We start from the raw sequence: 23,062 nt of genomic DNA on the forward strand, positions 1-23,062 counted from the left end.
TGACTGATGTAGATACAGTGGGTGGTGGTATTTACCTGAGTATCAAGATCCTCTTCTGCTGAGGTCTGTTTACATCATGTGCCCATTTGTGAAGGTCTGTTGACAGCATCTTCTGCAGACCAGTTGTTTGTTACCTGTTTTTTAATCATGTTTCTCTCCATTGTCAGTCATCCAACTAAACCATTAGGCAGCGTTCGTGAATGGTTGTTGAGGGAGGAGGCAGCGCACAGGACTAAGGGCTCCTTGCTCACTCACGTCTTCTGGCGTGGATGGAGCCTGCTCTCACACACCCGCTTTGATTTGAGGATGGAGTGCCCCTTCATGGGTCAGAGAGCCTGTGGGCCATGCAGGGCGGCTTAGGTTTCCTCTTCTCTTGGTGCCCCATGGTGAAGCCTGACGTCTCTGCCAGGGCTTCGCTAGCCGAAAGTAGTTCCTCAGAACTAAGGTGGTTCTCTGTAAAGGATGGTGTAGCCGTGCTCCAGACTCCCAGAGGTCCACACTCACCTCCGCTGGGTGAGCCTGCCAGAGTGTCCATTACTAGCCTGCGGAGCAGTTAGGGTTCATCAGAAAAGCAGAACCGTTACGATGTGGATAGAAGACTTATTCTAGATTAGCCTTGCACACTTGCGGAAGCTGTTGAAGTCTGTGGGTGACTGTGGCCTGAGCACCTGGTAGGACCCACCCTCTGGAAGGAAAGCTGGCCGTGAAGCGCAGGAGGTCAAGGGTAAATGGAAACCCATGAGGTCAAACTGCAACTCATCTATGAGTTCCTCCAGACTCAGTGACACGAGTGACCCACACAAGATGCAGGTACCCTTGGCTCTGGAGTTGTCCAAAACACTGAAGCAGGAGAGCTTGCAGCAAGCAGCGGGGGGACCTGAGCCCATGGCTGCCCCACACCAGCAGGGTGTGCAGCGTACCAGAGCTTCCGCAGGGCCTGGCGCCCTGTGCTGGCCTCAGAGATGGGCCTACTTGTTTCCTTCTTTCCTTCCAGGTCCCTCACAGCTTCTCTTGAGGCCAACCCTACCCCAGACCATACAGAGCAATGGAAGTGGCGTTCCAGTTAGCTACGTTGACATAGCATAAACTCACTACAACACTCGTTGGGTGTTTTGGTTTCAGATGTAGATTTCAGTTTTATTTTCAGCTTTCTGATTCCTCTGTTTTGCCCTCTTCCCTCTCCCTCCTCCAGGGGGATTGGCTGAAATGGCATTTCTGATGTTATGGGGTGTGTGTGTGTGTGTGTGTGTGTGTGTGTGTATGAAATACATTATGTAATGCCGCTGGTTTTTGATAATGAGCACCCACTTCCTCAGGCCCCGATGTTGGATTGGCATGTGCACAAGTACGTTACACCTGCTTCTGGAGTTTCAGGTTCACAGGGAGGTATCCTGTGTCCTTCATTTTATCCTCACAATAACTCTCAGAGAGACAAGATTATCTTAAAGACACTGAGTTTCAAATAAGTTAAATGACTTACTCTATTCCTCTAGAGTGAGATCTTGGACTTAGACTGGCCATTATCAAACGTAAGTCAGATCTCTGCTCTATTCACAGCCTTCTCATGGCTTCCCATCCCACTCAAAAGTTAAAGCCAGAGTTCTTCTAAGGGCTTCTCTCCTCATCCCTTTACCTACCACCTGTTCCTCCCCTGCTCACTGCCCTCCACCGCCAACCCCAGCCCCTTTTATACTGTCCCAGCAGCATGAAAGAGCAGAACATCTGTAATGCAGAAGGATAGTCATTGTTCAAAACTTCGTGGCCCTTAAATAGCTCTTGTATTTTGATCCTGTAAGAATCTCAAGTAGAAAAGTGTTTAATGATATTGCCAAAGTGACGATGTGGGATGGAGAACTTTCTCTGCACTCCAAATGCCTTGCCTTTCACAGAGTTGTGTGGGGCGGCCGGAAGGATCGAGGAGAAAGCCCTCTGTGAGTCTGAAAACGCTAGACACAGCTGCAAAGCACCGCCATCGTTCTTACGAAACGACAGTGAGACCTGACGGAGCGGCTCCAGAAAGGAGCCAGACTGCAGCGTTGTGTTATTTGGACACATCCCTACTCTCCGATAGCCCGTTTGTCCTCTTTCCCCTCACCCAAGTGTGAGAACAAAGAGGGCCAAGGCTTTTGTCTGTTTTGCATCTGGCAGGTAATATGCGCTCAGTAAACACTTACTGATAGATGAAGGGCTGTGCTTTTTCCACTCCTTTCCTTTGTTCTGTTGATTTTTCTATGCTGAATTTCAATTCAAGTTTTTTTTTTTTTTAATTGTGAAACATCTAATATTGTGCTTGCTCAGTCTTGTGCCCAGAACTAGAACTCCAAGAGAAATGAGGGCCACAGCTCCTGCCCCAGAGGAGCCATGTTTTCTGCCAGCCTCTCTCTGCTGCCTCTGAAAAGTGAGGTCAGAAACCAAGACAGAGGCCTGATGGGTCTCCTGCTTATGGCCTCAGCAAAACCAGTGCATTGAAACGAAAAGGCAGGGTCTCTGTGGCCATCCAGTCCCCTTGAGAACACCTGCTCATCACTTAACCTTTGTCTGTGGTTCGTGTGCCTTTTAAAGATAAATTCTTATGTAATTTGGGTGGAGAGAAGGCATGGCCCCTTAGAAAGTCGTGACACCCTAACCGCCTTCTCAGGGCACCGTTCCTGGCACTGATGTGCAGTGTGTATGGGATTGCCATTGCTTTTATGCAGTTTTTTTCTGGAATGAACATTTTATAGTGAAAAATAGTAGTTTACTGGAGTGTTCCTTAATTTCATCAGCACGACACTATGATAGCAATTCCTGCCCATGAAGCTAGTTTCTGGTGAAGAGTGTGGTGGTGCATGTGAGGTGTGAAGTTGACTAGATTAGGAGGACCTAGGGAACTGGTGAAGCATTATTTTTGGGTGGATCTGTGAGGTGTTTCCAGGGATCACTGGCGTGTGGGTCTGAGTGGCCCACACGGGGAAGACCAACCTCAGTGTGGACAGCACCGTCCGATAGGCTAGAGGCCCAGAGAGAACAGACACAGGAAAGCCGATGGGCCTGTCTTTTCCCTGAGCTGGGAGACATCTTTCTCCCTTGGACGTCAGAACTTCAGGCGTCCCGGCCTTGGGACCCCAGGACTTATACCAGCACCGCTGCCCTCCCCGACTTCCCCTCCTCCTGGATTCTCAGACCTTCATCTCAGACTGAGAGTTTCACCATCTGCCTCCCTGATGCTGAGGCTTTTGGACTCGGACTGAGCCATGCTACGAGCATCCTAGGGTCTCCAGCTGGTAGACAGCTTGTTGTGGGATTTCTCCATCTCCGTAATTACGTGAGCCACGCCCCCTAATAAATCGCCCGCCCGCCCGCCTTCCTTCCTTCCTTCCTTCCTTCCTTCCTTCCTTCCTTCCTTCCTTCCTTCCTTCCTTCCTTCCCCCCTTCCCCCCTTTCCCCCCTTTCCCCTTCCCCCCTGCCCCCTTCCCCCCTTCCCCCTTCCTCCCTCCCTCCCTCCCTTCCTCCCTTCCTTCCTTCCTTCCCCCTTCCCCCCTTCCCTCCCTCCCTCCCTTCCTTCCCCCTTTTCCCCCTTACCCTCTTACCCCCTTCCCCCTTACCCCCTTCCTCCCTCCCTCCCTCCCTCCCTCCCTCCCTCCCTCCCTTCCTTCCTTCCTTCCTTCCTTCCTTCCTTCCTTCCTTCCTTCCTTCCTTCCTTCCCTCCTTCCCTCCTTCCCCCCTTCCCCCCTTCCCTCCATCCTTCCCTTCCTTCCTCCCTTCCTTCCTTCTCTCCCTCGCTTCTTCCAGCCACTCACCCATCCACCTGTCCATCCATTCATACATCCATCCATCCGCCTGAGCATCTTTCTATCCATCCATCTGTCTAATCTATCTATCTATCTCCTATGGCTTCTATTTCCCTGGAGAGTCCTGACTGATACAAAGAGCATTTTCTAATCAACAGCGGCCTTTCAACAGAGTTCACACGCTTCTGTTGTTGGCCCTTTGGTCTGCTGCCTTACTCTACACGAAGTGTAGACATCTGAATGGGATGGACCTGATGGTGTCTAATCAATGTCCCCTCTGAGTACCCCTGAAATAAAACCTTCCTGTTCATCTCTCTGTGAATACCTGTACCACTTACTACAAGACTAGAAGGCAATCAGGAATTCTTTTCCCTGCTCCCCATTTCTGAGTTTTTCATAATTTTTCACAAAGCGTTCATTACCTCTTAATGTAATCCAAAACCCCAGTCCCCCAGACGGTGAACTTCTCAAAGTCCTAGACTACAGCTCTGGCTGGTGGAGCTACCAAGCGATATCCTGAGTGAGAGTCTCTTCTCTTGATTGGGTCCTCGCTAAGCATACTTTCTAGAGAGTTCTCTTGATTGGTTCATCGCTAAGCATACTTTCCGGAGAGTTCTCTTGATTGGTTCATCGCTAAGCATACTTTCCGGAGAGTTCATTATCCTTTAGGCTCGGTGACTTCTGGCTGTTCCTTGTTTGCTGCTAAGTTGGCTGGTTTTTCTAAAAATGGGTCTGTTGTTTCTACACTTTTAGAAGAAGGCAAGACAATGAACTTAATTGTCTTTTTCATAGCCGTAGACCTCAACTCATTCCCAAGGATGAAAGGGCTGCTAGAACATAGTTTACTTTTTCCATTTAAAAGCAGAAGGCCTGGGTTCACGTTTCAGTCCTGTCGTTCACCAAGCCTGTGATCCTGGGTGACTCTTGTAGTGTTTGAGCCTCATTCTTCCTTTTCTCGGAGTAAGACTAACATGTTATGTGCCCATCTCCAAGTGGCTGGGAGGTCCAGTGAGATGGTGGATGTGAGAAACCTTTGTAAATTTGGAGCAGGCCTGACTTTTCATGGCTTTATCCTAGCACCTGCTATGTAAATACAGATAATTTTTAAAAAGTGCCTGGCATAGAATAGAGCTCACAACATATTTGTCGAATGAGTGAAATCAAAGGTAGTTTTCCCATTTATAACTAATTGACTCATTAAATCTTTACTTCATTATTTACTGAACTTGATGTTCCAGCAAGTGGCCGAGCCCTGAGGGCTGTGTGGTCCTCCATGCCGCGATGAGAATCTTTCTGAAATAAAGCTAGGATGATGTCCATGGCCCCTCCAGAACCCCTCAGTTTACGTTGGATCGTAGCACAGCACGCGATCTGCGGTCTGGCCTCTGCCTGTCTTCTCATTTCGTGTTCCATTGTTTCCTTCCACATACCCTTGTTCTAGCCGTGCTCACTGTTTTAAAAACCCTGTTGTTGTAAAATCCATTTACCAGAAAGTGTATAAAATATGAGTATATGGTCAATGATTTATCATAAAGAAGCCATGTGTGTAACCACCATGCAGGTCAAGGGTAGAACCCTGTCAGCCCCAGAAGCCCCCTGCCCCTTCCTAGCACAGCCAAGGGTAACCATGGACTTTGCTCTGTGGCCTCGCTCACGTCCTGTCCAGAAGCTGAGAGGGACCCACTGCGCCTTGGCAGCATCTGATGCTTGTCAGTGCCTTCACTCACTACATTTCTCCTTCTCAGACTTTTTACTCTGGTTGGCAACAGCTTGTCTCGAGGCCTGGCTCTAAAGTGACATCTTCTCTGCTGTCTTCCCTGTGCCCCTGCGTGTGCTGCCCCCTCGTTCCCGGCTCCATGACAGCTTGCATTTTGCCCTAGACTGTAAAGCTCTCGCCCCTCCACCCCCATCCAGCAGAGCTTTGGCAGCAGGGTGGGTATTTTTCCCCCGGGTCCCCAGTATCCACTTGACATGTGGGACTTGAATGAAAATTGGAATGTAAGTAGCCACCTGTGGCTGCCGTGTGAAGCGGGGGTGCTGGGTGGGTGTAGGTGCTGATGGGTGTGTGGGGTGAGTTGGAGGGGGATGTGGAGCCAGTGAGAACGACCCATCTGTGGGCAGAGGGGTGATATGAAGCAGGGGGAGAATCGGGGAAGAGACCTGTGACCCAGACCAGGACGTTCTATTCGCCTCCAACCTTTGAGTCAGCCCTCATCGCGTCCCTCATGGCCTCTGAGCTGCTCCTGTCTCTTACCTCGTCCCTTCTTCAGCCCCTTCCTAGTGCCGTTGCCAAAGTTACCTCTTCAGTCTCCTTAGTTTTTGCTTAAAATCCTTCCTGGACTTAAAAAAAAGAAAAAAAAAAAGAGAATCTTGTTCCGTTGCCCAGGCTGGAGTGCAGTGGCAGGATCCAGCTCACTGCAGCCTCAGACTCCTGGGCTCAGATGATCCTCCTGCCTCAGCCTCTTGAGTAGCTGGGACCACAGGCGGGCCCTGCCATGCCCGGCTAGCTTTTTACTCTTTATAGAGATGGAGTCTCGCTATGTTGCCCAGGCTTGGTCTTGAAATCCTGGGCTCAAGCGATCCGCCCGCCTTGGCCTCCTAAAGTGCTGGGATTACATACAGGTGTGAGCCACCACACCTGGCCTCCTGGATGACTTTTCATTGTGGAAAATTCAATTTAAACCTTAAATCTTTCCATTCCTCCCTGTTCGTATTGAATCTTTGCAAGGAAATTATAAAACAAACATGATTACTAAGTACAACTTAAACTCCAGTTTCCAGCAAGTAAAGATATGAGTTCTCTTCTGTGTAGACTCTGCCCTTTTTGGCACTTGTGCTGCATTGCACAGCCAACTGCATTGGCCATTGTTCTCCTTATCTCTCATTCATTTATCATTTAGGTGTTCATCCCTGAAGTATGTTTTGAAAAAGAAACGTGTTCCAGATGATTCTGGGGGCTGAGGGGAATTCAGAGATGAATCAGATCCTGTCTCAGGGAGCTTATCACCCAGCACAGCTGAAAGTAATGAGAGGAGAGACGGTCGCCGGTATTTAGGAAGCACTTTTACTACGCCATTCACCCTACCGAGGGCTTTGCCAGTGTATTTTAAATACATTTAACAGCGCTTCCTTCTACAGTTATTTGGGTACTTGCCCTGTGCCAGGTACTTTGTTAGGTGCTGGGGAGATCACCTCCGACGAGATGGTCTCCTTTTCTTCAGGGGGCTTACAGCCTGCAGTGGGGGTCAGTGTTGAGGTGCGCTGCCATCCGCTCTGTGGTGGGCCATGTGGAGACTCAGACTCGGGGCTTCCACAGCAGAAGCTCGTCAGTCCTGGAGTCCGGGTTAGACCGCCAGCACGGTTGGGTTCTGGTGAGGCCTCTTCCTGGCTTTCAGATGGCTAAATTCTCACTGTGTCCTCACATGGTGGGGACAGAGGTCTCTCTCTCTTCTTATAAGACCACCAGACCTGTGGGATTAGGACCCCACCCTTAAGACCTCATTTAACTTTAGTAACCTCCTAGAAGCCCTATCTCTACATACAGTCATTGAGGTTAGAGCTGCAACACTTGAATTTTGGGGGGGACACAGGTCAGTCCATAGCACCCAGCTTTGGTGATTCAGGGAGGGTTTGCTGGAGGAGATACCAGGAAGTTAAACCCCGAAAGATGAGAGCACTTACCAGGCAAAGGCAGGAGGGCAAGTGGATGGACAGGAAGCTTGCTAGAGGGCGTGGCACATGCAGAGACCCTGAGGTGACAGAGGGGCGATATGTTTGGGAAACTGTCAGTCACAGCAGTACACATGCCAGTGTGTCACAGAGTGAGATGGGCTTCATTAGAAGGACAGGCGTACATTTCTGTGAAAGTTCCAAGGATGCTCCAGAAGGGAGAGGTGGCCGTTGGTGGCATCTTGAGTGTCAGGGATGTTGTGCGTGTGGGGATGCCAGCAGGGAGAGGCAGATTGCAGCCTCAGGAGGACTTTGACATAAAGGTATGGACGCAGGAGGGCAAGGACCTCCATGGGCAAGAGTTCCGTGTGGCGGAACACACTGCAGAATGAGGATGGCGCTCGTCCGGCAAGAATGTGGCGAGGAGTCCGTGTCAAGCCAGTGTCGGGTCAGCGTAGGGTCCGGTCCATATGAAACAGTTTTTATAAACACAGGATTTGTAGGCACTTCAACTTTTCGTTGAGTTTCCACTGCCCAAGTCTTAGCATTGTGTTTTTGTTATTATTGTTTTTTCCTTTAAGGAGCAAAAGTCCCTTTTTCATTCAGTTACTTGGTGATTAAAAACATGATGATGTGCTCTTGAGTCCAGGGGTAAACTTCAAGGTAAAAAAGTCCTTTTACCAGTGTATGTTTATTTTTTACAGATTATGATTCTGATGCGATGAGCAGCTCTTACGAATCGTATGATGAAGAGGAGGAGGATGGGAAGGGGAAGAAAACCCGGCACCAGTGGCCCTCCGAGGAGGCCTCCATGGACCTGGTCAAGGACGCCAAAATCTGCGCCTTCTTGTTGCGGAAGAAGCGGTTCGGCCAGTGGACCAAGTTGCTCTGCGTCATCAAAGACACCAAGCTGCTGGTAAGACATTTGGAATCGCTTGCATTTTTGTAAGATTGCTACACTCAAAAGCCATGGAGTTTATATCCAGTCACCATTAACATCAGCTGTGCAGGAAGGGCAGCGCTCAGACCTCAGCCAGGTACCCTGAGCTCGCCGCAGTCCCACGCCGGGGGCCCCCACGCACTGTCAGGGGGCACTCACCCGTGTTGTGTGTTCAAGGTTGCTGGTTTCCCAGCTCCAGAAGCAGCCAGCAGACAAAATCATTCCCATTCCCGGGCAGTGCCTGTGGTTTGCGTCTGTGGAAATGCACAAGATTTTAACTTGCCAGGAGTTGCAAGATGGATTTTCTCATTTGTAATGAGTCAGTGGATTCCTCAAAGCCAGCTCATAGAAGTGGGACGGGGAGCAGCCAGGAAAGGAAATTCTTTTGGAAAGCTTGGGGCCAATTTTTTTTTTTTTAAATCTGAGAGGCAGAACAGGAAGACAAGTAAGGAACAGAGAAGCAGGGAAGGGGAGAACCTGGACCTTGCTGTGGGGTTATTCCAGTGGAGGCCCCAGCAGGGAGGCTGCAGCCCAGGAGGACGCTGTGTGGCATCCCTCCCTCCTCCCTCCTCCCTCCTCCCTCCTCCCCACTCCCTGTCCACCTTCCTTTTTTCCCTCCTGCCCTTTTTTAGAAACCATGGCTGGTTATTGGAATTATGAACTTTAAGAGTATGTTTTTGCCTTTTGTTCTTCCCTCAGATTAACCTTGGGGGAGACATTGCTGAAAATTACATCATTAATTAGAAAACGAGAATTTATGTTTCTATAGAGCACTCTGTGGAACAGATAATCCTTTTTTTTTTTTTTGGTAAATCCAGGCTTCGTCTTTGAATTGTGGGAATCTTTTTTTTTTTAAACTAGGTTCCTAGGATATTATATATATTTTAATGTTTTTGTTCAGTTTTTTGAACAGAGTACATATTTTTTCCACAAGTGTGGCCTGAATTTCTCCCAGATTTAGAACGTGCCAAAAATGATGCCATGGGGAATATTAAAAAATGAGAAAAAGAAGATTAATGTGGTCCTTATTTACAGTCTGATATAATGGCTACAAGATGTGGATATATTATATAAATGTTTTAGAAATGCATAATCAACTTTCATTTAAAAGAGAAGCTTCCAAATCCAGTGAGGGAAGCTTCGTGCTTGTGCGTAGGGATTAACGGTTTGGGGCTCTGAGTCCCTGGTCCCTCTCCCCTGCCCTCCTCTCCCTCATACCCTGACTTCTTCCCCTCTCCCCTGCTTTGTCTTCCATTTGGGCTCCTACCAGCTTTCCCCCTTCAAAACCAGGATGATAATACCTACGACTTAGAGTAGTTGTGAATATTTAAGAGGAAATAGTGGACAAGCAGGTGAAAGCACTGTCTTTGGTCAAATGCAGAATCAAAGTTATTTTTATGATGAAGCTTTTTTCCTTTAAAAACGACCTGTCGTTCAGGGCCCAGATGACCCCCACTGGCATAAAAATAATGAACAGTGATAGAAGCAAATGCTTTCCAAGTTTACACAGCACAGAAAAGAAAAAGCCATGTTCTTCCCCTAAATGTTCCCAGTCTGTGTTCCCACAAGTTACCGCCATTAACAGCTTTTTTTATATCTCCTTCTGGAACTTGTTCCTTCTGTGCTCAGGTAGCTCTGGGGTGGGTACTGTGATGTACCCGGATTCCCGCTTCAGGACTGAAGGTCGCATTTCCTTGGCAGGGCTGGTGAACCCACCTCGGGGACTGTCTGCATTGAAGAGGGGCCTAGGGCCCAAGGCCAAGCTCCCTCCCCAGGGGTCTGCGTTCACTGTGTGTGTGGGAGGTACAGACCCAGACTCACTGGGCAGCTCTGATGGGGCCTTCCAGCCCCAGAGCTCTCATGGTGGTATCCATCCCTGAGGCCACTCAAACTGGGCATCTTTGCCCACCCCACTCCTCCCTCTCCTTGCTCCTGGTGTTGTGTTCAGGACGCCGGTTCATTAACCTCCTGCATGCTGCTGTCTGCTGTAGAGGCGGCTTCCCAGGAAGTCCAGCCTGCTGGGACTGCCAGATTGCAGCTTGTCCTATTGCTGATAGCATATCTCTTGTGCGACATTTAACTTAAGAGGGAATATGTTATAAAGTTCCCTTTCTGAAATAAGCGTTCATCCTCCTATTGCTAGTAGCGTATCTCTTGTGAGACATTTAACTTAAGAATATGTTATAAAGTTGCCTTTCTGAAATAAGTGTTCGAGATGGTGGGCATGCTGATTACCCTGATCTGATTGCTATACGTTTTATGTATCAAAACGTCACTCTGTACCCCATGAATACGTACAGTTATTATATGTCGATTACAAAGGTTTACACAATTCAAAATAAAAAAATAAAATTCCCTTTCTGATTCCTTCCATTGTACGATTAGTTGACTTTCACCTTTCTTTTTATATGTACTCAAAATGTAAAACATCTCAAATGGTAAACATTCATAAAAATCTGAGGTTAGTTGAGGTATTTTTTTTCTCCCTTTTCAGATCAGTTGAGTTTTTAAAAAGGAAATATATTTCTTATCTGTGTACTTCAAAGTACTGGATTTAGAACAGCAAAAGGGAAGGCCAGGCGCTGTGGCTCACCTGTAATCCCAGCACTTTGGGATGCTGAGGCAGGCGGATCATGAGGTCAGGAGTTTGAGACCAGCCTGGCCAATCTGGTGAAACCCTGTCTCTACTAAAAATACAAAAATTAGCCAGGTGTGGTGGTGCACGCCTGTAGTCCCAGTTACTCAGGAGGCTGAGGCAGGAGAATTGCTTGAACCCGGGAGGCAGAGGTTGCAGTGAGCCAAGATCGTGCCACTGAACTCCAGTCTGGGCAACAGAGTGAGACTCCGTCTCAACAAACAAACAAACAAAAAAAACAAAACACACACACACACACGAAACAAACCAGGAAAGGACTCTAGAAATCCCTTCTGAAAATAGCTGTCTATTCATTCCTTCCTTCATCAGTGAATGTTTAGAGTCAAGATGCAGGCTCTGCACGTGCACAGTTGGGGCTGGAGTCCTGGTCTGTCGCTTTTCATGTTGCCTGACTCTCAGGCATGTGACTTAACCAGCTGCACCCGGTTTCATAATCTGCAGAATGAGCCACCGTGCCGACTGAGGTGCTTGAAATGCCTCATATGATGTTGAAACTCAGCACTTGGTAGCAGATGTTATTGTTGCTGATAACTTAATTCAATAAAATAATAATAACTGCAAAACACGTTTTGCAAATGAGGAAACAGACTCAGGAAGTTTAAGAAACTCCCTGGGCCAGGCACGGTGGCTCACGCCTGTAATCCCAGCACTTTGGGAGCCTGAGGCGGGTGGATCACGAGGTCAGGAGATCGAGACCATTCTGGCTAGCACGGTGAAACCCCCTTTCTACTAAAAATACAAAAAATTATCTGGGCGTGGTGGCGTCGCCTGTAGTCCCAGCTACTCGGGAGGCTGAGGCAGGAGAATGGCGTGAGCCCAGGAGGCGGAGCTTGCAGTGAGCCGAGATTGTGCCACTGCACTCTAGGACCCAGATCTGCCCTCTTGGACTGTTAGGAGGTATGCTTTGGCCCCAAGTAGTACAGGTAAACAAACGGGGGTAGGGAAAGCTTTGGGCAAGGATTTGATTCTCAGTTTTACAGATAAAGATTAAGCAAGACCCATTTGAGTTAAGTCTCAGTTCTAATCTTACCAATTGAAATCTTTAGAGTGAATGTCCGTTGTGTAGATGGATCAGCTTTGTACACTATGTATTGATATTATCCTCTTACTAAAATAATTTATGTCTTTCAGAAAGAAGATGAGATAGGCAGATACCAAGCAATATCAGTTATTCAATAAAGTACCCGAATGATTATATTATCTCTCATTAGGGCTGTGGAGTTGCAACAAATCTAATAGTATATTTTATATATTATTCACATAAATATAAATGTATTTTACATATACATTTAAATAAACATGTTAAATATAGATTTATGTGTGCGTGTTGGGTGTTTTGTTTTGTTTTGTTTTGTTTGTTTGAGACAGAGTCTCTCTGTCACCCAGGCTGGAGTGCAGTGGTGCTATTATGGCTCACTACAGCCTCGGGCTCCCAGGCTCAAGGGATCCTCCTGCCTCAGCCTCTCAAGCAGCTGGGAGTACAGGACCGCGCCACCATGCCTGGCTGATTTTTTGTGTTTTTGGTATAGATGGGGTTTCTTCATGTGGCCTAGGCTGATCTCGAATCCCTGGACTCAAGTGATCCACCTGCCTCAGCCTCCCAAAGTGTTGGGATTACAGGCGTGAGCCATCGTGCCCAGCCTATGTTTTTAGTTATGTAAATACATTCCTGTAATTCAATGGAGAAGCGCCACTGGATCATAAGTGTATCAGAGGAGGGACTTTTGGTGTTTGTTGAATCCAGCGTTAGATGCTCAGTAAGCTTTTGTGAGTCAGTGAATGGGTGTGCTTCTTCACGCTTGGAGGCGAAGTGTCGGTGAAGAGCACTGTGTGTGTGAACCTGCTCATCTGCAGATTCAGACCTTCCGATGCCGTGCCTGCACTCATGTTTTCATGATGCTAGAGTTTCCTTAGCGTTTCTGTTTGAACTCCCTTATAATATCAGTTGATTTGTTGTGTTGAATGCAGTGCTATAAAAGTTCCAAGGACCAGCAGCCTCAGATGGAACTGCCGCTGCAAGGCTGCAACATTACGTACATCCCGAAAGACAGCAAAAAGAAGAAGCACGAGCTGAAGATAACTCAGCAGGGCACGGACCCGCTGGTGCTTGCCGTCCAGAGCAAGGAGCAGGCCGAGCAGTGGCTGAAGGTAGGTTGTCTGCTGTGTTTCGCAGCCATTTCAGTACCACGTGCCTTTCTGAGATCCATTTTAATTTTAATTTTGTTCAAGCATAGGCAAGATGGATTAACCCAAAGAGTTTCGTCTTTAATAGCTAAATATTCGGATGATGTGGAGGTGAAGCAGAAACCCATGTCACTTTCACTCCTATATTTAAAAGGCAGCTTGTCTCTGTAGGCTGCTTCTACGACTTTCTTTTTTACTTTTATTTTCTACAGCGTCACTTTATTGTGTCTGCATATGGATTCTTTTAAAATTTGATTCTACTTGGGATTGGCTGGGCTTCTTTCTAAGTTTTGGGAAAAATTTTCAGCCATTTTCTTAAAATACAGCTTTTCCCCATTTCTCCTTCTTCCCTGAGACTACATTTAAATATATGTTGGACTTTCTCACTATATTTACTTCTATTCTCTTTTGTATTTACCAACCTTTTTTCTTTGTTGAAACAAGGCTTGACTCTGTTGCCCAGGCTGGAATGCGGTGGTATGATCTCGGTTCACTGCAACCTCTGCCTCCCGGGTTCAATCGATCGTCCCACCTCAGCCTCCCAAGTTAGGTTGGATTACATGCCACCATGCCTAGCTACTTTTTGTATCTTTTCTAGAGACAGCATTTCTGTATGTGGCCCAGGCTGGTCTCGAACTCATGAGCTCAAGCGATCCGCCCACCTTGGCCTCCCAAAGTGCTGGGATTACAAGTGTGAGCCATCATGTCTAGCCCTACCATTCTTTTTCCTTCTTTAGCCTGGTTTATTTTTCTTGTTACTTTCCAGCCCATTATTTCTCTCTTTGGCTGCTTCTAATCTGCCATTAAATTTGTTCCTGTTCTCTGGGTTCTTAATTTTGGTGATGGTAGTTGTCTTAGTCTACTTGGATTGCTCTGATGAATATGATAAACTGAGTGGCTTGTATACAACAAATGTATTTCTCACAGTTCTGGAGGCTGGGAAGTCCAAGATCAAGGGACTGTTCCATTCGGTGTCTGGCGAGGGCCTGCTTCCTGGTCCACAGATGGCATCTTCCATCTGTGTCCTCATGTGGTGGAAGGGACAAGGCAGGTCTCTAGGGCCTCTTTTATAAGGGCACCAATCCCATTCGTGGGGGCTCTGCCCTCATGACCTATCACTTCCCAGAGGTTCTGCCTCGTAACACCATCCTCTTAAGGGTTAGGATTTCAGGATATGAATTTGGGGGAACACATTCCGTCCATGGCAGTAGTGTGCAGTCCCAGAATCTCTAATCTTTTTGGTTTTTGTTTTAGAGTTCGTTTTGGCTTTTATCTAGAATTTGCAGTTGTTTCTTCTTCAAGCTGGAAATACTATTTGTGCAGTGTTAAATTTCTTTTAGAAACGTTGACTTTTGTCTTCATGAATCTCATCAGCATGGTGGTTTGACAGTGGTTTTGGTGGAGTTTGAACCTGGTTCTGTTGTCTGTTGTGCTGTTCTTGTTCAGGTCATGTTTGGCATCCTTGTGCCAGGTTATCGCAAGTTCACGCTAGGCATTATATTAGGGGAAAAATTATTGAATAATTTTTTTATAACAGCGTTATTGAGGTATAATTCACATACCGTAAATTCACCCTTTTCAAGTCCAATTCAATGTTTTTTTTTTTTTTTCGGTATATTCACTGAGTTGTGCAACCATCACCATAATCTAGATTATGAATTTCATCGCTCCCAAAAGAACATTGTACTGGCTGGGCGCAGCAGCTCATGCCTGTAATCCCAGCCCTTTGGGAGCCAAGGTGGGCTGATTTCTTGAGCCTGGGAGTTTGAGACCAGCCTAGACAACATGCAGAAACCCTGTCTCTACTAAAAGATACAGAAAATCAGCTGGGCATGGTGGCACGTGCCTGTAGTCCCAGCTACTCGGGGGACTGAGGTGGGAGAATCACCTGAGCCTGGGAGGTTGAGGCTGCAGTGAGCTGTGACTACACCACTGTACTCCAGCCTGGGTGATAGGAGTGAGACCCTGTCTCAAAAACAAAGAACGCTGTACCCATTAGCAGTCAGTGCCCTTTTGCCACCACCCCTGTCCATCTTAGGCAGCCACTTATCTGCTTCCTGTCTCCGTAGAGCTGCCTGTTGTCAGCATTTCACAGAAGTGGCTCTTACAGTGCATGGGCTTCCGTGCCTGGCTTCTTTCACTTAGCGTCGTGGTTTCAAGGTCCGTCCATGTGGAAGCAGATTTCAGTTCTTCCTTGCTCTTTATTGCTTCTTGGGTCATATGTAAGAAATGATTACTTGATCCAGGGTCCTGAAGGTTTACATGTATACTTTATTCTGAGAAGTTTACAGTGTTAGCTCTTATATTTAGACTTTTGATCCACTTGAATTTAATTTTTTGCCTACAGTGTGAAGTAGGGGTCCAACTTCATTCTTTTTCCTGTGGGTCCCCAGTTGTTCCTATGGAAATAACTTCATTCCTAGAACTCTGCTTTCCACTACCAAGGAGCATTTTCCCTTGCCTCTCCCACATGCGTGGGGGTGTTAGCACTCCAGAATCAGTTTATTCTCAATTCAGGGTTTGAGGTTTTCAGAGCCACCCAGGTAACTTTAAGGCAGCCCGCGGCCCATTCAAAGGTAGGTTTCTATTTCTTTCAGTTCACTCTTAACTCCAAGTTACATTCCGTTGGGGTCTCCGTCCTGCTTGTGGGTGTTTTGCCAGGGACCCCGTCCTTGGCATGCCCTGGACCACAACTTGGATCTCTTTTCCCACTGAGCCATTGGAGGTTCTCCCTTGCCCCTCAGCTGCCCCCTTGGGATGGCAAGGCAGCCCCAGCCACCAGGCTTCCCTTCTGAATTTCCATCTTCTTCTGGATTTCGGCGCAGGCATTGCTCACTATCAGGCATTTGGGTTGGTTCCACATTTTTGCAGTTGTGGATTGTGCTGTTATAAACATGTGTGTGCAAGTGTGTTTTTCATATAATGCCTTCTTTTACTCTGGATAGATACCCAGTAGTGGGATTGCTGAATCGAATGGTGCTTCTACTTTTAGTTCTTTTAAGAAACCTCCAGGTCGGGTGCGGTGGCTCATACCTGTAATCTCAGCACTTTGGGAGGCTGAGGCAGGCAGATCACAAGGTCAGGAGATCGAGACCATCCTGGCTAACATGGTGAAACCCTGTCTCTACTAAAAATACAAAAATGAGCCAGGTGTGGTGGCGGGCACCTATAGTCCCAGCTGCTTGGGTGACTGAGGCAGGAGAATTGCTTGAACCCGAGAGGAGGAGGTTGCAGTGAGCCAAGATCACACCACTGCACTCCGGCCTGGGTGACAGGGGGAGACTCCATCTCAAAAAAAAAAAAAAAAAAGACATCTCCACTCTGTTTTCCATAGTGGTTGTACTAGTTTACATTCCCACCAGCAGTGTAGAAGTGTTCCCTGCTCACCACATGTACACCAGCATCTATTATTTTTTGATTCTGGTTGTTCTTGCAGGAATAAGGTCGTATCACACTGTGGTTTTGATTTGGTTTCCCTGATCATTAGTGATATTGAGCATTTTTTTGTATGTTTGTTTTGGCCATTTGTATAACTTCTTTTGAGAATTGTCTGTTCATGTTCTTAGCCCACTTTTGATGGGATCGTTTGGTTTCTTCTTGCTAATTTGAGTTTGTTGTAGATTCTGGATATTGGTCCTTTATCGGATGTATCAATGGTAAAGATTTTCTCTCACTCTGTGGGTTGTCTGTTTACTCAGCTGACTGGTTTTGCCATGGAAAAGCTCTTTAGTTTAATTAAGTCCCAGCTAATCGCATTTGCTTTTGGGTTCTTGGTCATGAAGTCCTTGCCTAAGCCGATGTCTAGAAGGGTTTTTCTGATGTTATTTTCCAGAATTTTTATAGTTTCAGGTCTTGGGTTTAAGTCCTTCATCCATCTTGAGGTGATTTTTGTACAAGGTGAGACACGAGGATCCAATCTTGTTCTCCTACATGAGGCTAACCAATGATCTCAGCACCATTTGTTGTACAGGGTGTCCTTGCCCCACTTTATGTTTTTGTTTGCTTTGTTGAAGGTCAGTTGTCTGTAAGTATTTGGGTTTATTTCTGGGTTCTCTATTCTGTTCCCTTGGCCTATGTGCCTATTTTTATACCAGTACCATGCTGTTTTGGTGACTATGGCCTTATATTATAGTTTGAAATCAGATGATGTGATGCCTTCTTTTGTTTGTTCTTTTTGCTTAGTCTTGCTTTGGCTATGCGGGCTTTTTTTTTTTTTTTCTCCTATGAATTTTAGGATTTTTTTTCTAGTTCTGTGAAGAATGATGGTTATCTTGCTTTTCTAATTGTCTTCTTCAGGAAGATTGGCCCAACCCACCTAGTCCATCATTGCCGGCAAGTACCTGTTATGAGAAAAGGGCTCAGGAGTGGGGTGGTGAAACACTTCATAGCAGCGGGTCTTATACCACGCAGGTCTCCCTCCATCAACCTTCAGTCTCTTTCGCTGTCATCCGCAGGAAAGCATGTGGTTCAGACCCCATGATAAGACCAGTAGCTGCCACCGCTGTCTGCCAGCTGCTCAGGACACACACATGCTTTCTTTTTCATGTTGTTGGCAGTGACTGTGGCTCTTCCCACATCTGTATCATATGGGAGATTGAGAAGAGCTTTTTTCCCCTCTGGATGATCCTTCTGGAAGTCCTGCGATCGGGAGTTTTTACTGTCGAGTTTTCTTAGCCTTCCCAGCATAGAGCTTTAATATGTTATATGTCAGCCACCACCATTACCAATTTCACTAAAGCCCTTTACACTCACAAGGAACTTCTCTGCCATCATTGTCCCTTAATCCTCAGAACAGGCGTGTGTAGTTTCATTTGTCAGCTGACAGCCTGAGTCTCAGGTGAGCGAAGTGCTACCATGATTGATAAGTGATCAAGCAGGGGGTCCAAGTCAGATTTTCCTGGCTTCACATTTCATTCTCATTGTGTTGGGCCATCTGACAGTTTGCCATTCCCTCTTTTATTCCACATTTCTATGACCATAGTGCCATCCCTTCCGTAAGGCGGGAACAGCAATTGTGGAATTCAGTGCGAAGCTTTCTGTATGATTCTGTTTTCTTCACCTGATCCCAGCTTTTGGTCACCTGTACCCATCCTTCTGCATTCCGTGCTTAGCTGTTCCTCAGTGGAAACCCGAGAAAGGCTGCTCTGAAACTTCAGCTTTCTTCTTTTTCTCCTCTGTCCTTACAGTTAGTTAAGTATTTCCTGCCCACTGAAGAGCAGCTCCCTTCTTGCTGGTGCTGGTCTGACATGAAGTCATCTGGAGTGTCACTGGGAGAGGGCGTAGAGCCGACAGTGCACTGACAAACAGACCAGTAAAAACAAAAGTTTCTCAAGATGTCAGATGCTGATGGAGTGAAATAATCTTCTGTCACGTTTCACCAGATGGGAGCTACTTATAGATCAGAGGCACTTAGCTAATTATAGAATGATGACTCTATTTATGAACGGAAGTAATTGCAAGTTTTTTTTTTTTTTTTAGCATTTGCTGATTTTTCTTAAAAGGAAAGTAAATAATACAGGGTAAAGTATCTTTTCTAAAGAGTTTAAATTGTTCAGTTACTCTGTTTTTCATGTCTGTGCTGTTACTTCCATTACGTATAATGGTGCAGGAACCTAAGACGTCTTGATTAGAAAGGAAAGTCAGATGACAAAACTAGTTTCAAGCAGTTACAGAATTATCTTAGGCCAGCAGAGACCTGAGATGGGCTAGTGTCGTTTCGTCCAGATACTGTCATTAGATCAGAAACACTTGGAGATGTAAACAACGTAGATTTCCAGTGATTCACATTCATTAGGGACTTAAGAATGTTTTTTCCCTTTTTATTTTGTATCATTTTTATATCCTCTTAAGGTCTAAAATGCTGCAGATAGAATTGAAACGTGTCTCCCCTATTTAAGTCTCTCCCTCTTCCCAAAGGCAACTTTTATCTGAATTTGGTCTTTATTATTATCTTGGTATGCTTTTAAAAAAATACTTTCACTTCTGTAATCCCAGTGCTTTGGGAGGGCGAGGCAGGAGGATCACCTGAGGCCAGTTCACGACCAGCCTGGGAAAAAATAGCAAGATGCCATCTCTATAAAACATTAAAAAATTAGCCAAGCATGGTGGCACAGCCTGTAGTCTCAGCTGCTTGGGAGGCTGAGGCAGGAGGATCGCTGGAGCCTCGGGAGTTTGAGGTTTCAGTGAGCTGTGATTGGGCCACTGTACTCCAGCCTGAGTGTCAGAATGAGACCCTGTCTCTAAAGATAAATAACAATAAAAATTTCACTTATATGTATATACACCTATTCATGGTAAATGATACTTTATTCACGTTTTAGAATTTCTGTGTAAATGACTTCAAACTCCACAGACCCTGCAGCTGTTTTTTTTTTTTTTTTCTACTCAGAATTGTTCTGCTTCCTTGTGTGCTCACTGGTGTTGCTGCTGCAGGCTGAGTTGCTGTGAGATCTTCCAGCACGCGTCCCACAGCCGCACATTTTGTGTCTTGTCTAGGACACACCTGTTACATTGGAATTGCTGTAGTTAGTATGTGCACAGCTTCAGCATCACCAGACTCTGCCAGATTGTCTTCCAAGGTTATTTGTACAATTCTCCTTCTCCCAGCAGTGCAGGAGAGGACTATTTTGTATGTATTCTTTCAGAGTTTCCTTGTACATAGGCAAGCAAATAGCAGCGCAGATTTCATCTGCCCCCGCTCCCCCACCATAGAAAGGGTGCAGCATTTTGGACCTTTTTTTTTTTTTTTTTCCACCTAAACAAAGTATCTTGGAGATTTTTTGCAATTTAGAGAATAGAGCATTTCCTCTTTCTTTGTTATAGGCTATGACATTTTATTGTATGAATAGACCATACTTCAAAAAAATAGTCTGTCTCCCATTTATGGACATTGGGTTGCTTTCAGTCTTTTGATATGACAGACAATTCTGTGTTAGATAACCTTATGCTTATCTCATCTCACACTTTTGCTGGTCTGTAGGCTAAATTCTCGGAAGGAGTAATCACTTCCATGAAGGTTATCGGCATTCGTATGATAATTTTGATGTATAGCTAAGGCACTCTCCTAGGAAGTTTACCAATTTTCCCTCCCACCAACAATATATCGAGTGCCTTTTCTTCCTGCAGCCTTGCCAATAGAGTGTGTTAGCCAACTTGTGTATTTTTGCTAGTCTGATGTAGAAGGATGGCATCTCAGTCTAGTTTTAATGTGCAGTCCTCTTATTATGAATGACATGAGTATTTTTTTAATAGGGTTTAAGAGCCTACAGTTGTATTAGTATTTCTGTGAACTGTGTTTATTTCCTTTGCTGTTTTTGTCTGTATTCTTTGCGATATTTCTCTGTTTAAGGAGTTCCCAGATGACTGAGACAAAGCCAGGTTTGGTAATCACTACCCTTGCTCAGCACTCCATTTCCCTTTAAGAGGAGGCCTCCGGGAAGTGGTAGGATATCAGAGAAAATAAGTCTTTTTGTAGTCAGATAGGCAGTTAGGGTAAATGGCATTCTGCAACCCCTTTGAATAAAGTTTTACTTGATTTTTATAATTGCTTCTTAAGTTCAGCATAATATAACACAGCCAGGAAAAGGACTTGGGAGCCAGTATTGTGTTGAGAGAGAGTGTATTAGTCTTCTCGTGCTGCTATGAAGAAATATCCGAGACTGGGTAATTTATAAAGGAAAGAGGTTACATTGACTCACAGTTCCGGCTAGGGAGGCCTCAGGAAACTTACAATCATGGCGGAAGAGGAAGCAAACACATCCTTCTTCACACGGCAGCAGGAGAGAAGTGCGGAGCAAAGGAGGGGAAAGCTCCTTATAAAACCATCAGGTCTCCTGAGAACTCAGTCACTATCACGAGAAGAGCATGAAGGTAACCGCCCCTGTGATTCAGTTACCTCCCACTCGGTCCCCACCACGAGACATGGGGATTATGGGAACTACAATTCAAGATGAGATTTGGGGGTAGACACAGCTAAACTGTATCAGACAGTACAGGTAGAGCACAGACTGGCGTCAGACTCTTCGGACTGTGACCTGAGCCCCAGCCTTTAAGCACTCTGTTTTCTGGACAAGCGATGTGACTTCTCAGTGCCTGTGTTTCCTCATCTGTAAAGGGGGGCATAATAATGGTATCTGCTTTCTAGAGCTATTGTAAGGACGAGATACTAAGACCTAGAGTGTTCGGAATGGCAGAAAGCATGTCATGAACCTTACATAAGTATAAACTGCTGTTACCACTGTTGCTTTTCCTCTGCCACCACCTCTGCATCTCAGCAGGCTCTGCACATGCCCGCAGAGAACAGGCTGGACAGCTGATGACAGCAGGATGTTTCTGGGGTCAAGAACTGGACTTACATCACCACTTCCCACACTCCTTTGGCCAAACTAGGGGAGGCTGAGAGACAGACTCTTCCTGTGTCCGCTGAAAGAAGAAACAACGTGGTGAATAAGCTGCTCTCTCCTATTTCAAAATAAACCAAAACACCCTAAGACAACCATCTTAGGCAGTTTTGAAGAGGCTGCTTTCCTTTTCTTACCAGGACGTAGCAGAGTCCTGGTGCTGGTGGATCCCACACTCACGTAGCCAGCCGGGGGGCGTGGGAGCGACACTGTAGGGGTTTCTTAGCATCTTGTGGTTTCAAGCAGCCCTAGGTGAGCACAGAGTGGCTTTAATTTTGCTGTGCCGGTACCATGGTGGCTTTGCCAGAGTCCTCTAGGAAGAATCACAATACGTTCACTGTATCCATTGTCCTTGCAGAACCTGAATCCGGTGGACACACACGTTTGAAGCCACGTCTTTAATATTCACCTGGGTGAATTCACCTTCCATGTGCCCTTCCTTTCCTCCTGAAGATCTGGGCATTCAGTCAGTTTTATTTCCTTTTACCCCAAAGAAGTTATTAAAACAACATTTAAGAAAACCTTTTTTTATACAGTGAATCTTCTGGAAGTCAACTCTTGGGGCCTTGACTGTCTGGAAGGGTGTTCATTTCTCCCTCACTCGGATGAGACGTCACCCTCCCTTTGTGCCCGCTGGTCCTGCGGGTGTGGAGTGTCCTTCCCCCCCGCCTCCTCTTAAGATTTGTTCTCCACATCTGGTTTTCAGCAGCGGATGTGATGTGTCTCGGTGCAGTGGTGTGGGTTCTTTTTGATCTTTCTTGGAGTTGGTTATGCTTCTTTGTTTCATGGGTTGATGTCTCTCAAAAGCTTCACTTTGGGAAGCTTTTGGTTGTTCTCTCTTCACACATTTTTTTCTGCCTTACTTTTTCTCTCCGCTCTCTTTTCTTTCCTTTTTTTTTTTTTTTTTGGAGACAGAGTTTCACTTTTGTTGTTGAGGCTGGAGTGCAATGGCACCATCTCGGCTCACCTCAACCTCCACCTCCGGGTTCAAGTGATTCTCCTGCCTCAGCCTCCTGAGTAGCTGGGATTACGGGCATGCACCACTACGTGTGGCTAATTTTGTATTTTTAGTAGAGAGGGGGTTTCTCCATGTTGGTCAGGCTGGTCTCAAACTGCTGGCCTCAGGTGGTCCGCCCGCCTCAGCCTCCCAAAGTGCTGGGATGACAGGTGTGAGCCACCGCCCCCGGCCTGTCCTCTCCTTTTGAAGTTGTATCTGTAGGTGTGTTGGGTCCTCTGATGCTTCCCGTAGATTGTGGATACTCCGTTGTGGTTTCCTTCAGTCCTTCCGTGGCTCAGCCTGGGTGGACACTTCTGTTTACCTGTCCTCGGGCTTACGGGTCCTCTCTCTCCTGTGGGCTCTCAGCCCACCCGATGAAGTCATCTTTTCTGAGATCCATGTTTCACTTCCGGCATTTCTTTCTTTCTTTTAAAAATCGTTTCCATC

The 23,062-nt window shown here is 46.3% G+C and overlaps 1 protein-coding gene across 11 annotated transcripts in view; it reads left to right on the forward strand.

Moving 5' to 3' along the window:
• AFAP1 (actin filament associated protein 1) overlaps nt 1–23,062 on the forward strand; it is a 191,586-nt gene that overhangs the window by 93,760 nt on the left and 74,764 nt on the right. For all 11 annotated transcript variants that reach the window (XR_012434603.1, XM_065544722.1, XM_074039357.1 and 8 more), the window contains 2 exons: nt 8,144–8,355; nt 13,004–13,183. Coding sequence is in view for 10 of the 11 variants with exons in the window: in XM_065544722.1 (XP_065400794.1) it covers nt 8,144–8,355; nt 13,004–13,183 (392 nt within the window). In the remaining variant the exon portion in view is untranslated. The remainder of the gene's footprint in view (nt 1–8,143; nt 8,356–13,003; nt 13,184–23,062) is intronic.

This window comes from Macaca fascicularis, chromosome 5 (assembly GCF_037993035.2).
Source record: "Macaca fascicularis isolate 582-1 chromosome 5, T2T-MFA8v1.1".
Classification (NCBI taxonomy): domain Eukaryota; kingdom Metazoa; phylum Chordata; class Mammalia; order Primates; family Cercopithecidae; genus Macaca; species Macaca fascicularis.